Source organism: Acomys russatus, chromosome 1 (genome assembly GCF_903995435.1).
Source record: "Acomys russatus chromosome 1, mAcoRus1.1, whole genome shotgun sequence".
NCBI lineage: Eukaryota > Metazoa > Chordata > Mammalia > Rodentia > Muridae > Acomys > Acomys russatus.
In genome coordinates this window covers 33,379,926-33,392,910 of record NC_067137.1, presented here as the reverse complement: position 1 = coordinate 33,392,910, position 12,985 = coordinate 33,379,926, and the positions used below count along the sequence as shown (strand labels likewise).

General features: G+C 41.9%; 1 protein-coding gene across 1 annotated transcript in view; it reads right to left on the bottom strand.

Annotated features, from left to right (window-relative positions):
* Nbas (NBAS subunit of NRZ tethering complex) overlaps positions 1-12,985 on the bottom strand; it is a 302,722-nt gene that overhangs the window by 170,852 nt on the left and 118,885 nt on the right. The window contains exons 29-30 of the mRNA XM_051143481.1: positions 9,938-10,040; positions 6,808-7,037 (exon numbers count right to left, since the gene is read on the bottom strand). Of these exons, the coding sequence (XP_050999438.1) occupies positions 6,808-7,037; positions 9,938-10,040 (333 nt within the window). The remainder of the gene's footprint in view (positions 1-6,807; positions 7,038-9,937; positions 10,041-12,985) is intronic.

The window sequence follows — 12,985 nt, the reverse complement described above, 5'->3', positions numbered from 1 at the left end:
TTAAACGACAGATCCAGCCCGAGTCTTATGAGCCATGTCCCCCCCACCCCACCCCTCTCTCTCTGTGTATGTGTGTGTGGTGTTTACAGCAATAGAGGTTCCACCTTCAACACCTGAGAGGCAACTGGATCTCAACTGAAAGCCTCTTTCCTGGGGTCCAGCTTATACGGTTCCAGAAAATATTACCCAAGCTGCAAAGGGAGGGATCCAAGTAAACAATCCAAACTAGATGTAACACCTACAAACTACAACCATTACTATCATGGCAAAATATGCACAAAGTGCAAGAAGTGGCACTTCATATTAGTGACAACCAACAATATTGTAACTGGACTTAAGGCTCACTCAACAGGAGGGAAACCATGCCTGTTACTGATCCTGCCCAGCCTACGCTACTGAGGTCATAGACCTTAGAAAACCATCTATTACCATCCTCTGCTAGACCAGCAATGTTTCTTACTACATGCTAAATCTTATGCTTATACCCACAGTTAAATGCAGCTACCATCCTCACTAAAGAACATCACGAAAAAATACAACTGGACAAAATAGAGAGATCAATATATCATTGGGAGCCCAGCCACAACAAATACATATACATATAGGGCACTGATGCTGAAAGGAACCAATAGAAAAGTAGATTCGCTGGGCATGGTTCCTTTCAGCATACTGTCCTCAGTGGAGCCCACTAGAATGTGAAGCACAGTGAATAACATCATTGCATAATTTATTTAAACAGACTTACTTTAAAATGTAAAAACCCAATAGTAATCTGAAATTTTTTATTACAAAATTATTCTAGCATATAATTTCTTTTAATTTGAGGAACAAATATCAATGAGTATCTTAAATTGTATCATAATTTATAATTTTCTAACTTTTTGCATATGAAATATTATATTCCATATCATACATCAAAACTGTTACAATAATTATTAGTTTCATTTACATTATTAATATAAATACCATAAAGCATTAAATATAAACTAACATTACTTTGAATTTATATGATTTGGATGCACTGTATAAAATTGTGAAAAACAATATATATTATTCAGAAAAAATTAATTTTTTAAATTGAAAAAATAAATATTCCACAAATAAAGAAGAATGAAGCAGATAAAATATTACCAGATAAAAAGCTATTTGATAGGGAATCCAAGCAAAAAACCATGATGTGTACATAGCAGAGAATCATTATTTTTTTTAAAAAGTAGAAAATAACACTTAATAAACTACTTTGAAGGCACACACAAGAATTTTAAAAACAGATGAGGAGTAAAGTTAAGGAAACTATCAATTCATATCCTTTATAGTTTTTGGTTTTTGTTTGTTTAATTGTTTTTTTCAAGACAGGGTTTCTCTGTGTAGCCTTGGCTTGGCTGTCCTGGACTCACTTTGTAGACCAGGCTGCCTCTGCCTCCTGAGTGCTGAGATCAAAGGCGTGAGATACCACATCCAGCCTTTTGTATTTTTAAAATATTGTCTTAGTAAGGGTTTCTATTCCTGTAATAAAATACCATGACCAAAAAGCACCTAGAAGAGCTTACACGTCCACGTCACTGCTCATCACTGAAACAAATCTGGACAGGAGCTGATGCAGAGACCATGAAGGGGTGCTGCTTACTGGCTTGCTCCCCATGGCTTGCTCAGTCTGCTTTCTTATAGAACCCAAAAGCACCAGCAAAGGAAAGGCATCATGCACAATGGGCAGGGACCACATACACCAATTGCAAATTAAGAAAATGCTCCACAGACTTGCCTATAGCCCAATTTTATGGAGGCATTTTCTTTCTTTCTTTCTTTTTTTTTCATTTTATTAATTATTCACTTTACATCCTGGCATGGCCCCTCCCTCCTCTTCTCCCAGGGCCACGCTTCCTCTTGTTTCCCCCATTCCCCTTCCCCTACTCCTCAGAGAAGGGGAACCCTATCCACCCACTCTAGCATATCAAGTCACATCAGGACTAAGGGCATCCTCTTCCTCTGTGGCCTGGCAAGGTAGCCCTGCCAGGGGAAAGTGATTGAAAAGCAGGCAGCTGCGTCCATGTCAGAGACAACCCCCATTCCCCTTACGAGGGGACCAATATGAGGACAGAGCTGCCCATTGATTACATCTGTATAGAGGGTCTAGGTCCAGTCCATGCATGGTCCTTGGTTGGAGCTTCAGTCTCCACAGGACCCTCTGGGCTCTGGTTAGTTGGCTCTGTTGGTCTTCTTCTGGAGCTCCTGATCTTTCTGAGTCTTTCTATCCTTCGCCCAACTCTTTCACAAGACTCTCTGTGCTCCATCCAATGTTTAGTTGTGAGTCTCAGTATCTGTTTCCATCAGTTGCTGGGTGGAGCGACTCAGAGGACAGCTATGCTAGGCTCCCATTTGCAAGCACAGCAGAGTATGTTAATAGTGTCAGTGGTTCAAAAGGATCAAAGAAGCAAGCTGGAGTAGCCATTCTAGGATCTAATACAATAGACTTTCAACCAAAATTAATCAAAAGATATAGGGAAGGACACTTCATACTCATCAAAGGAAAAATCCATCTCAATTTTGAACATCTATGCCCCAAATACAAAGGCACCCACATTCTTAAAAGCAACATTACTAAGGCTTAAATCACTCATTAATTACCACACATTAATATAGTGGGAGACTTCAACACCCCTCTCTCATCAATTGACAGATCATCAAGACAGAAATTAAACAGAGAAATAATGAAACTAACAGATGTCATGAATCAAATGGACCTAACAGATAGCTACAGAACATTTTACCTAAACACAAAAGAATATACATTCTTCTCAGCATCCCATGAAACCTTATCCAAAATTGAGCACATATTTGGTGGTCTCAATAAGTCTCAATAAGTACAAGAAAACTGAAATAACCTTTTGTATCTTATCAGATCACCATTAGTGAAAGCTAGATTTCAGCAATAACAGAAACAGGAGAAAACCTAGAAACTCATGGAAACTCAGTGACCACTGAGAGGCATTTTCTTAACTGTAGTTCCCTTTTCTCCTGGGACTATACCTTGTGTCAAATCATAAAACTATCCAGCACTGACATCTTTTGCTTCCTCAAGGAAAAGTCAGTTAATAAATAGGAATAGAAGAGATATATTCTATACTCAATATCATGTTAAGCACAAACATCTTGGGACTCACAGGCCACCAGTCATCCAGCATGACATTATATACACATGGGATCATCTGAAAATCCAAGTGTATCCTTCTGAGGTAGAAAGGATGAAGTGAAGGTGCAAGGCAGTAAGGAGAATTTCTAACCATCAGAGAAGCACCTGCCTAAAAGCTTTAGGTCAAGCACAACTTGGAATTTCAAAAGCGGTTCTACTTGAAATTTTCAGCCCTTGAAATAAAAATAGTATCCCCAGGGAGAAAGAAAAAGATGTGCAAAAAAAAAAAAAGATGTGCTAACTACTTTAAAGAACTCTGTCAAGTTCAGTAACAGTTTGAAAAAAACAAAACAAAACAAAAAAACCCAAAAAAACTGATTCTGACATGAGATACCACTGGGGGAAAGGGTTGCTTTTCACCTTTGTTAGAGTTGAAACAACTGCCAGTCATTTAAGGGGAAAATGAATCCAGACAGCTATCACAGTTGAAATCACTTTCAAATGAGCTTGAAGATCAAATGGAAAGCACCAAAGTATGAGAACTTTTGTCATTATGACAATGAGTCTTTCAAAGAATGACATAAAAGAATTAAAAAAACAAAAAAACAAAAAAACAGGAAATAGGCTGGTGAGTTGGCTCTGCAGCTGAGAGCTCTTACTGCACTTCTGACCACTGGAGCTAAGTCCCCAGTACCCATGCCAGGTGACTCACAACTGTACAACGTTCCAGGCCTAAGGGATCAGATAACCATTTCTGGCCTCCATGAGCATCCACATATATGTGCACATACACACTTTGAAAAACAGAGGCTACTAAGAGAAATTGTAGCTGGAAACCTAGGCAATGAAGTTGAACAAAGACAACCAAGCTCAACTAATCCAGAGTTATAGGAATTATGTGTGCATTGTTCATGTGTATGCACCTTAATGCACAGAGGCCAGAGGCTGACACTAGCTACCTGTCTCAGCTGTTCTTTACCTCGAGCTTTTGAGGCAAGTTTTCTCATTGAACCGGAACTAACTGATCTCATCTGAACTAACGGGCCGGCCAGCGAACTCCAGAGAGCGCCTACATCCACCCTCCCATACCACCCCACAGGAGGGAAACAGAGTCATGGCACTGTGCGTTGATTTTACATGGGCACCAGGGAACCAAAACTCAGGTCCTCAAGCTTTCCTGACAACTAATTCACTGACTACAATCTCCCAAACTCTTCAATTCCTGTTATAAAAAAAAAAAAAAAAGCCCTAAGAATCAACTATAAAATGATGAACAACAACAACAAAAAGTTAAATTTAAGGCTAGAAACAGGTTTTAAAACTAGGCCAAGTGGAGTTACCCATTATGCTTAGAGAAGGGGTACTTCAGTGTGTAATGTGCAACTGGAAACAAACTGGAACCATGCGGCAACATAAACTTTTGTAAAGTGTTCACCTGTTCCTACCAATTACTCTGCATTGTCTACACAACGGCAACAGTTCTGACCACTTACAAAGGCAAGACCACAAGAGAGAAAAGGGAGGAGGCTGGGGGCTGGGTGAGAGTGCGTGCTGCACAGGCATGACAACGAGATGCCCAGCATCCATGTGAAAAGCTGCACATGGGTACATGACGCTGGGAGCCCAGTGCTGAAGGAGGGGTCCACTAGCGGGGATCAGCACTGGGGCACTGGCTGTTGTCAGTGTAGCAGAAGACTGGCAAGCCCCAGGGTCAGGGAAAGACTCTATCTTAAAGGGGTAGGGCAGTGATTGCTGGAGAAGAGCATTCTCTTTCACTATCCGTGCACATAGACAGCTGCAGCCCACACACATAGAGAAGGTCAGCACAGCTCCCTCGAGGCTACTTTGAAAACAATCCAATGCTGCAAGGCTGCGGACTAGCAGGGACCGAGCCGACGCACCAGCATCTGGATCCAGAGACGCCTTACCCTCATGCTTTCATGCTCTCCAACCCTGCCCAGAGGGGAACTGACCAACTAAACACAGTCAGAAGAGTGACGGATACATCAAGTGTAACCACTTAACACATGCTGTGAAATATCCAGAGGTGCTTCAGCTCACACACTGGCATAAGTTAATATAAAAAAAGCCATAAAAAGGAATGTATAATGTCTCCATTTTATAAAATTACATGTGAATTTACTGAGTAATATCAAAATGATTAAGCTTGAAATATCTCATCATCTTAAAAATAAATGAATAATTTGCCATTAAACAAAGCTAAAAATTTCTTACAGTTAGCTAGTCAGAGTAAAAGTGGGTACAGAGTCAGAAAGTTGGGGTCACCAGGTGCTAAGGAGGTTGCCAGTTTTCCTCAGTTTCTTTAAGCAAGAAACAAAACCTCAGATGTTACAAGAGATGCTCAAGTCAGAAATACTGCCAACTGCCCTTGCAATAGGAAGCAAGTTGTCAAATGTGTTTCTAGAATGCAGCAAAGAAGAGTTCTGTGTGGTCTAAAAGGGAGAATTCCAAGAAAACCAGAGCAGACTGGAATTTCCTAAGAGTGACCCTACAGGGTGCTCACCAGATGCCAGTCAGAGTACTGGTCAGATGGCAGAGGAACACAGCCAGAAACACACTAGGGCACTGTTAACAGAGAGTGAAACGGTTGGTTATTACTTTGGTCTCTGCTTGTGTCCCTCTAGGGTTCAGGACTTGGGAGCTTGTTCCCCAGGAAGGCAGTATCTAAACCAGTGGTTCACAACCTGTAGGTCATGACCTCTTTGGAGGTCAAAGGATCTTTTCATGGGGGGCCATATATCAGACATCCTACATATCAGAGATTTACAGTTTATAACAGTGCCAAAACTATAGTTATACATAGTAACAAAATTATTTTATGCCTGAGGTCACCACACACAAGAAAATGTATTGAATCATTGTAGCATTAGGAAGGCTGACTGAGCTATACAGAACAGAAACAGTAAGAGGCAGAGCCTGCAGCTCTTAAGACTGATACTTCCTACTGGCTTCCTATCCCACCATAGGATACCTTCCTCTCCCATGACCCACTGTTCTCAAACTCCTTAGAAAACTTGCTAGTAAAAGCTCTGGATTTTTTTATAACAATGGAATAATAAGGGACTAATACAAAAGGCTTTTCTGAAGTACTTAACGTTCAGACGTAATATATATTTGGAGGTGAGTTTATTGGACTCTGGGTTTTTATAAATTTTTACTTTATAAATATTAATTTCAATTCAAAAATTTTCCCCAAAATCAGGGCAGTATTGTTTTTAGATTATAAAAACTCAGTATATCCTGTTTCACATGTTAACTAAAAAGAATGAACTAATGATAGGCCAAGGAGTGAACTGATTTTTAATCTAGAAATTTCTACCAGGAATCAACTTTGGTGCAGATGCTATGCAAAGGAGATAAGCACTACCCACAATGTTGAAGTTTCAGAACTTGAATTTATACTACTGGGTGGACCTATGAACACCTTCTAACAAAAGAGGAATATAGGTTTATAGATAATGAGCAAAATGACTCGGCCAAAAGACAGATTAAAGGGGGAGGGGTGGATTGGGGCTAAAAGAGAATTCAGGTATTTCATTGGTTGGGTCTCTTTGTAGACCAGTACACAACAGCACCCATGAAGTGTACATAATGTGCAAGTGAGATCATCTGCATTTGGGCATGCACTCAGCACTCAAAGAACACAGACACCCTACCTGGCCAGATCCATGCAGCTGTCAGTGAGATTGGTGGAAGAGTTGAAGTACTCTCTGCTGGCAGCCAAAACCAAGTCAATACTTCTCTCATATTTGACCCTGTACTGGGGTTTTCCTTTAAGGGCCCCGCTAGCTGGAACACCAGGCGAGCAAGCACTGCAGTGCATCATCTGCCCTGCGAGGTGGATGTTTTCCAGGCGACTGGAGCAGAGAAGGTTTTCTGTAAATATCTAGGAAAGAGAAAAATCCAGAGTTACTCAGAAAGACGGGAGGCTCAAGCAAAATGAGGGCTCTGAAACGCAAAAGAAATAATTCAAAACTGTAAAAACCATAGAACTGGGGTGTAGGAGAAATAAACATGTTTTTGTGTTGATCCCAAGTGTGGGATGGGGACTAGACTTGTGAAAGAGCAGGATATTTTCCCACTTAGAAGTGGAACCCCTTAGTGGGGGAGCTTGGATGTTGCCAGCTGAAAACATCCCAGTAGATACTCTGAGAGGAGACATATGAGCCCAAAACAAGAGGCTTTAGAGAGGACTTGGGTTGTTTTGGTTGTTGGTCCCTGCACTTCCAGAGCTGCTCCTAGAGAGAACTGCTCCAGGGTAGGCTCCAAGGCTTTGGGCTCCAGCTGAGGCTCTGGGCCTCAGCTGCTGTTCCAGGTTCTGGCAGCAACCTTGGTTGAATTGCAAGTTTGCTTAGGGCCTGCTGACTATGCTGGGAGAATCGTTCCTCAGAACTAAGATCCTTAAGGTTTCATTATTGTGTTCTTTAATCTCCTTTTCCTGTTGTCTGGGTTAGTCGGGCTGTAAGTGAGGTACGCGCTGTTAGTGAGTTAGGGGTTGCATGACAGCCTGTATGTACTAATCAAGCACGCACTGCCTACACTGAACTAGTTAGTTTATTGTTCTATGAATTCCACCTCAGGAAAGGAAAACTTCACCTTAGAAAGAAATTTCACTGGATGAAACAAATCATGCTATTTAATGCATTACAGTAAAGATTTAGGTAAGTAAAGTTCATTTATTTAAAGATAAAATTGAAGCTGGGTGTGATGGCACACACCTGTGTTTCTCAATACTTGACAGACTGAGGTATACTGATTGAGCCCTAGGCCAGCTGGGCTACATAGATTGCCTATACATAAGGTAAATAAACAATAAATAGAAACTACTACTCAACTACTAGTTGCACTTACACTGCCCTACTCTCAACTAGACCCATTCTGCTGAGGGTAAGAGATGTGGGACTGCCACATCTGATACATATAACTTACGGTGGCTTACAGCACAGGGATTCATAGTCTCCATGTTTAGAGAATAGGAATCAAATCAAGGCGTGTATCTGTAGCAAGTATTGCTTTACTAAGCTGGTCCCTCAGCCTCATCTGACTCCACACTCAGAAATGAGTCAGACTATAAATGTAAGCTTACGCATAAACATTAACTACACTATGGAGCACTGAGGGTTTTCCAACTTGAGTATTAAAATGTATGAAAGGTACCTTGCAAGAATTTATTGTACTAATGGCACTGATTCACTTAAAATTAATTATTTAAGATTACTTTTGCCAAAAAGTACTAAAGAATGTGACTCCTAACCCTACACTGATGATGTGACATATAGTCTTTCCCTACCACTCATGGGTGGAGGGAGACACTGAGGCATTGATGAGGTGAGAGCAAGCTCACGAAGAACAGAGTTTCTTGCTACATATGAAGAGCACCCAGCTTTCAGAGCACGACCTTACCATCCACTCTTTTGGGAGGGGGATAATATCAAACAAGCATTTACTGTGATGTCTGGTAATAAAACTCAGGTAATATAACCAGGGTGTCTATAAAGTAGAAGTTGAAACCGAAAGCACATTAGGAACAGGCAGCCCTCCTCTCTGGTATCTGGCAGGTAAAACTGGTGCACACAAGCACAAGCCAAATGAACCTTCAATGGTACATTCAAGAAAGCCACAGAGCATGCTGGCCAATACTGGGAAAATGCAATTTACTGCCCCTAAAATGTAAACAATCTTGCTAAAGTGAACAATCTGAACTTCAATCAATAGGCTGCATGCCAGTCTCTGTCTACTGTGTTCTAAGTTATGCCACTATGCTTTCAAGGACAACAAACTTTAACAGCCAAAATCAGATAATATGGCCTATGTTTAATGGTGCATATTAAAACTCGATTTTTGTCATCTATATTACTGTCTTCTAGAACCTTCTCCAAACTTATAAATGTTTCCTAAGCAGAGATATTCAAAGATATGATAACAAATTGCTTACCTAGAACCTCAAGGGTAAAACTAAAGAAGCCCATCTGTACACAGCTCCATTTCAAAGGAAGGCTACAGTGGAGGCAAGTTACATGAGGCCCTAGCAGATATAATAAATAATAAGATATAATAATTTTCAGCCTAGCCATGAAAATTTATCAGGAGTTTTCCAAGTAAGGAAAAAAAAAAGAGGCTATGTTCCAGGCAGAAGGAATGGTGTACACACAGTCACAGCAAGGGTAGCTTAAGGGAGTGACTGGAACATGCAATAAGCTGTGGAGAGTGACTAAGGAAAGAGTGATATGGAACAAGCAACAGATTATATGAAGGAAAATATCCTGCCTGTGAATAAATGTGAACTAAAAGATATGAACAAAGGAAATCAGAGGCCTGCTACAATTCAGCAGAGACAATGAGGGAAGGACAGATTTAGACTCATCTAATGACCTTTAAATGCATAGACTCTTTGGAGTTTAGCCATGGATGTGTGTGTGTGTGTGTGTGTGTGTGCGCGCGCGCACATGCATGTGCACACGGATAGTGCACAAGGGATGGAACTCAAGACCTTGCTCAAGCTAACATGTACCCTACCAGCAAATGGCATCCCCAAGTCATCAAGGTTTAGTGATTACTGAAACCTGTAGGGAGAAACATGTGAGATTCAGGGGTTTTCTGAGAACTGCTCTGCTAAGTAGATGGCATTGCAATAAACAAAAGCGAGACCAAGGGGAGTATGACAACTCCACAGCACTAGTTCATCAACCATCAGCTGTTAATCACGCTGCATACAGTACATCTTACAGTCTCTTCCTTGTGGCAAAACAGATCAAAATGAAAACAAAAAAGTATAGCCATGGATACCTCATAGCACGCATTGGAATCAAGGCACGTGTACACATGTTGCTGCATCGTCAGCATGTCCTGCAGCAGCATTCTCCAATGAGACTCGCCAACAGGAGGCTGCCTAGGGAAAGAAAGAAACAATACATGAAATTCCACACATAGCAGTCTCAAACAATCCATGGGGCTGAATTTCATTTAAATTTACAGGGAAAAGTAAACAGAGTTCCTATGGGGAGAAAAATAACCAGCAAAACAAAGTAGAAGAAACACAAAAGCAGGCACTAGTTTCAGATTCCATCCTCATCACTGTACCTTCTCCACTAGATTTTTTCTTTAGTTGCTTAGTTGGTTCTGTTTTGAGACACTGTCTCATCATATAGCTCCATGGAGCTGCCCTTGAATCCACAAATAGCCAAAACTAGTCTTGATCCTCCTGCCCTAGACTCTAGCATGCTGGGATTACAGGCAGGAGCCCCAGTTCTGAATACCTAAGGTCCTTTGAAATTTCCTTTGAACATTAAGATAGAAGGCATCTTAAACCACTGTTAGCTCAGGTCTGGGACACAGGAACCACCCACCAGCAGCACTGTGGCTGCAAGCTCAGCTTTAAGCAGAGGTTGTCAACCTTCATAATGCTGCAACCTTTAACACAGTTCCTCATGTTGTGGTGACGCTCAACCACAATATTTTTGTTGCTATTTCTTAATTGTAATTCTGCTACTGTCATAAATCCTAATGTAAATATCTGATATGCAGAATATCTGATATATGACCCCAAAGGGCGCCCCCCCACACACACACACAGGTTGAGAAGCACTGCTTTAAGTGGAATACCAGACAGCAGTTCACAAGCAGTAAGCAGTGACCTTCAGGAGTTACCTTCTCAGGTGACAGCCCGGGGATGAGCTGCCAGAGCCTCAGAGTGGTTACTGGCACTGACACCTGCTTTAGGAAGAAACTTCAAGCTCTACAACAGACAGTATCTCTTGCAACAACTCCTGAGACATAATTTTCAAGATCCCCTCCAAAGGAGGCCAGTGAGCACACTTGAGAAAGACAAAAGCATCCAGGCATCCAGCTCCTACTCAGACAGTGTTTGCTTTACATCCCCGTGCTGTTGAGGGATGGTACTCATGGCCACTCATGGGTCCTTGGGCTTGGCAGAATGATGGCTGGGATTGCACAGCAGCTACAGACAGCCAGTGCTTCCTTTAGACACACGAGCCTTAATAAGATGCCACTGGCTTGGCAAACAATCTACCACATGAGAGAAATGTCATTACCCATCCCTAGGACAAGCTTAATCCCTCTGCCTGCACCCTGCTATCTCCATACTCAACATTTAATGTGTACTGTCCTAGAATGACCAAAACCAGGGAGTACCTGGTTCCAACATCCCCTCCATCCCAGTATTCTGCAATAGAAGATGCTAAATGTGTATCAACAACCCCCGCCACAGTATTCTGCAAATAGAAGATGAATAAACAAGTAGGTCAGTGTGGGGTTTCCAAATCATCCTACACACCTCTTATGTGTATGCACATGGCCTCCTGATTAGAGGAGCTAAAGGGTATTGCAGAGTTCACTGGCATCGCCCAACAGTCTACCCTGGTTGAACTACTGTTTAAGACTCTGAAGCCTCCAGAAGGTTTTCCATCAATTTCCCCCGACGAAAACAAGTTCGACATAGATTTTGCTATAATTGCTGACGGAGACCATGACTGGCCCCATTTCCCTTTCACTTTCTCGCCCCTCTTCACCAGTTTTGCACTTTACCAAGCCAGGTTACTCTCTGGTCCATAGGAGTCAGATTCTGCATAGCTATCCCTACCTCATCAAGAACAGTGCTACTACAGGGTTCATCAAAGCAAATCAACCTTCTCACCTGTGCTAGCTGTGGCCCTGTCTTTGCTGGGGAGTAGCTACCATAGCACCTCTTACCCTGATTTCTTTCACTGTCATGTCTACCTTAGGCTTTTCTTCTTTACTACTAGTCAGTTCCCATGAGGTCCACACTGCTGAATCCCAAGACGGCTTTTTTTTAACACAGATCTGTACTCTCTTCAACCTTTGGGTGCCCTCCCAGCTTTAAGAAGTACAAACCAACACCTCTATTTTATTCTCCCCCTCCCTTTTTTTCCCAGTTTCCTTTTGAAACAACAGGCTAAGGTGAAGGATTCTGGCTGGATATCCCATTGTAATTTCTCCTTTATTCATGCAAGTTCCTCTATAAAGACATCCAGGCCTCAGTCGGATGTCTTATACAAAACAGCAGTGTGACTACAACAGTAAAGAGACTGACATCTGACATAGCATGCCACACGATATCAGAATATTCATATTTGATTCCCCCTCAAGATAATTGACCCTCGGAGAGCACAGCTTGGTCTGTCTAAAACCCACAGCAAGAAAACGCCACTGTTCTTGTCAATCTCGGCTTTGTTCCTGTCGATTCCTGCCACCTTCATCATGTACTGTGCAATCTCTCCATGGGAGGACACAGGCATACATCCCTCCTTGATGAGCCTCAGTGAAGACCAGCTTACCTTGGTGAACCCAAGACTTTATGGGGGTTATTTATAAGCACACAGGTGACCCAAAGCAACCATACCATTGGAAAGTCTCATTTTCACCCCAACTGAAAAATGGAAGCCGAACTCTATTAACCTTCCACAGTACATATACCCTATTGTCTCCCCTAACCAGGAGGCTCACATGGAATCAAGGCAGAATTATATACCACTGACTGAAAAGTGCAGGAGGAAATGCCCTCAAGGATCCTCCTCTTCCCTCCTTCTGTGAGGGGATATCAACAGTCAACAAGCAAACAATTGGAGCTGTTCTGAATGGGATGGTAGCTATCATGCTCAGAACACAACAATCCACACCATACGCAGAAGCTGTTTATAATGTGAGCAGTTCCACAGGAAAGTGAGGCCTTTGCCATGCCATGATGAAAAACTGCAGGTTCTCCTCCATCAGAGAAGGGGTGTGCTAACAGTTTCGCCCATAGTCATGAATCTGTGGTATGAATGCATGATATTGCTGAATTAAACATTCCTTACT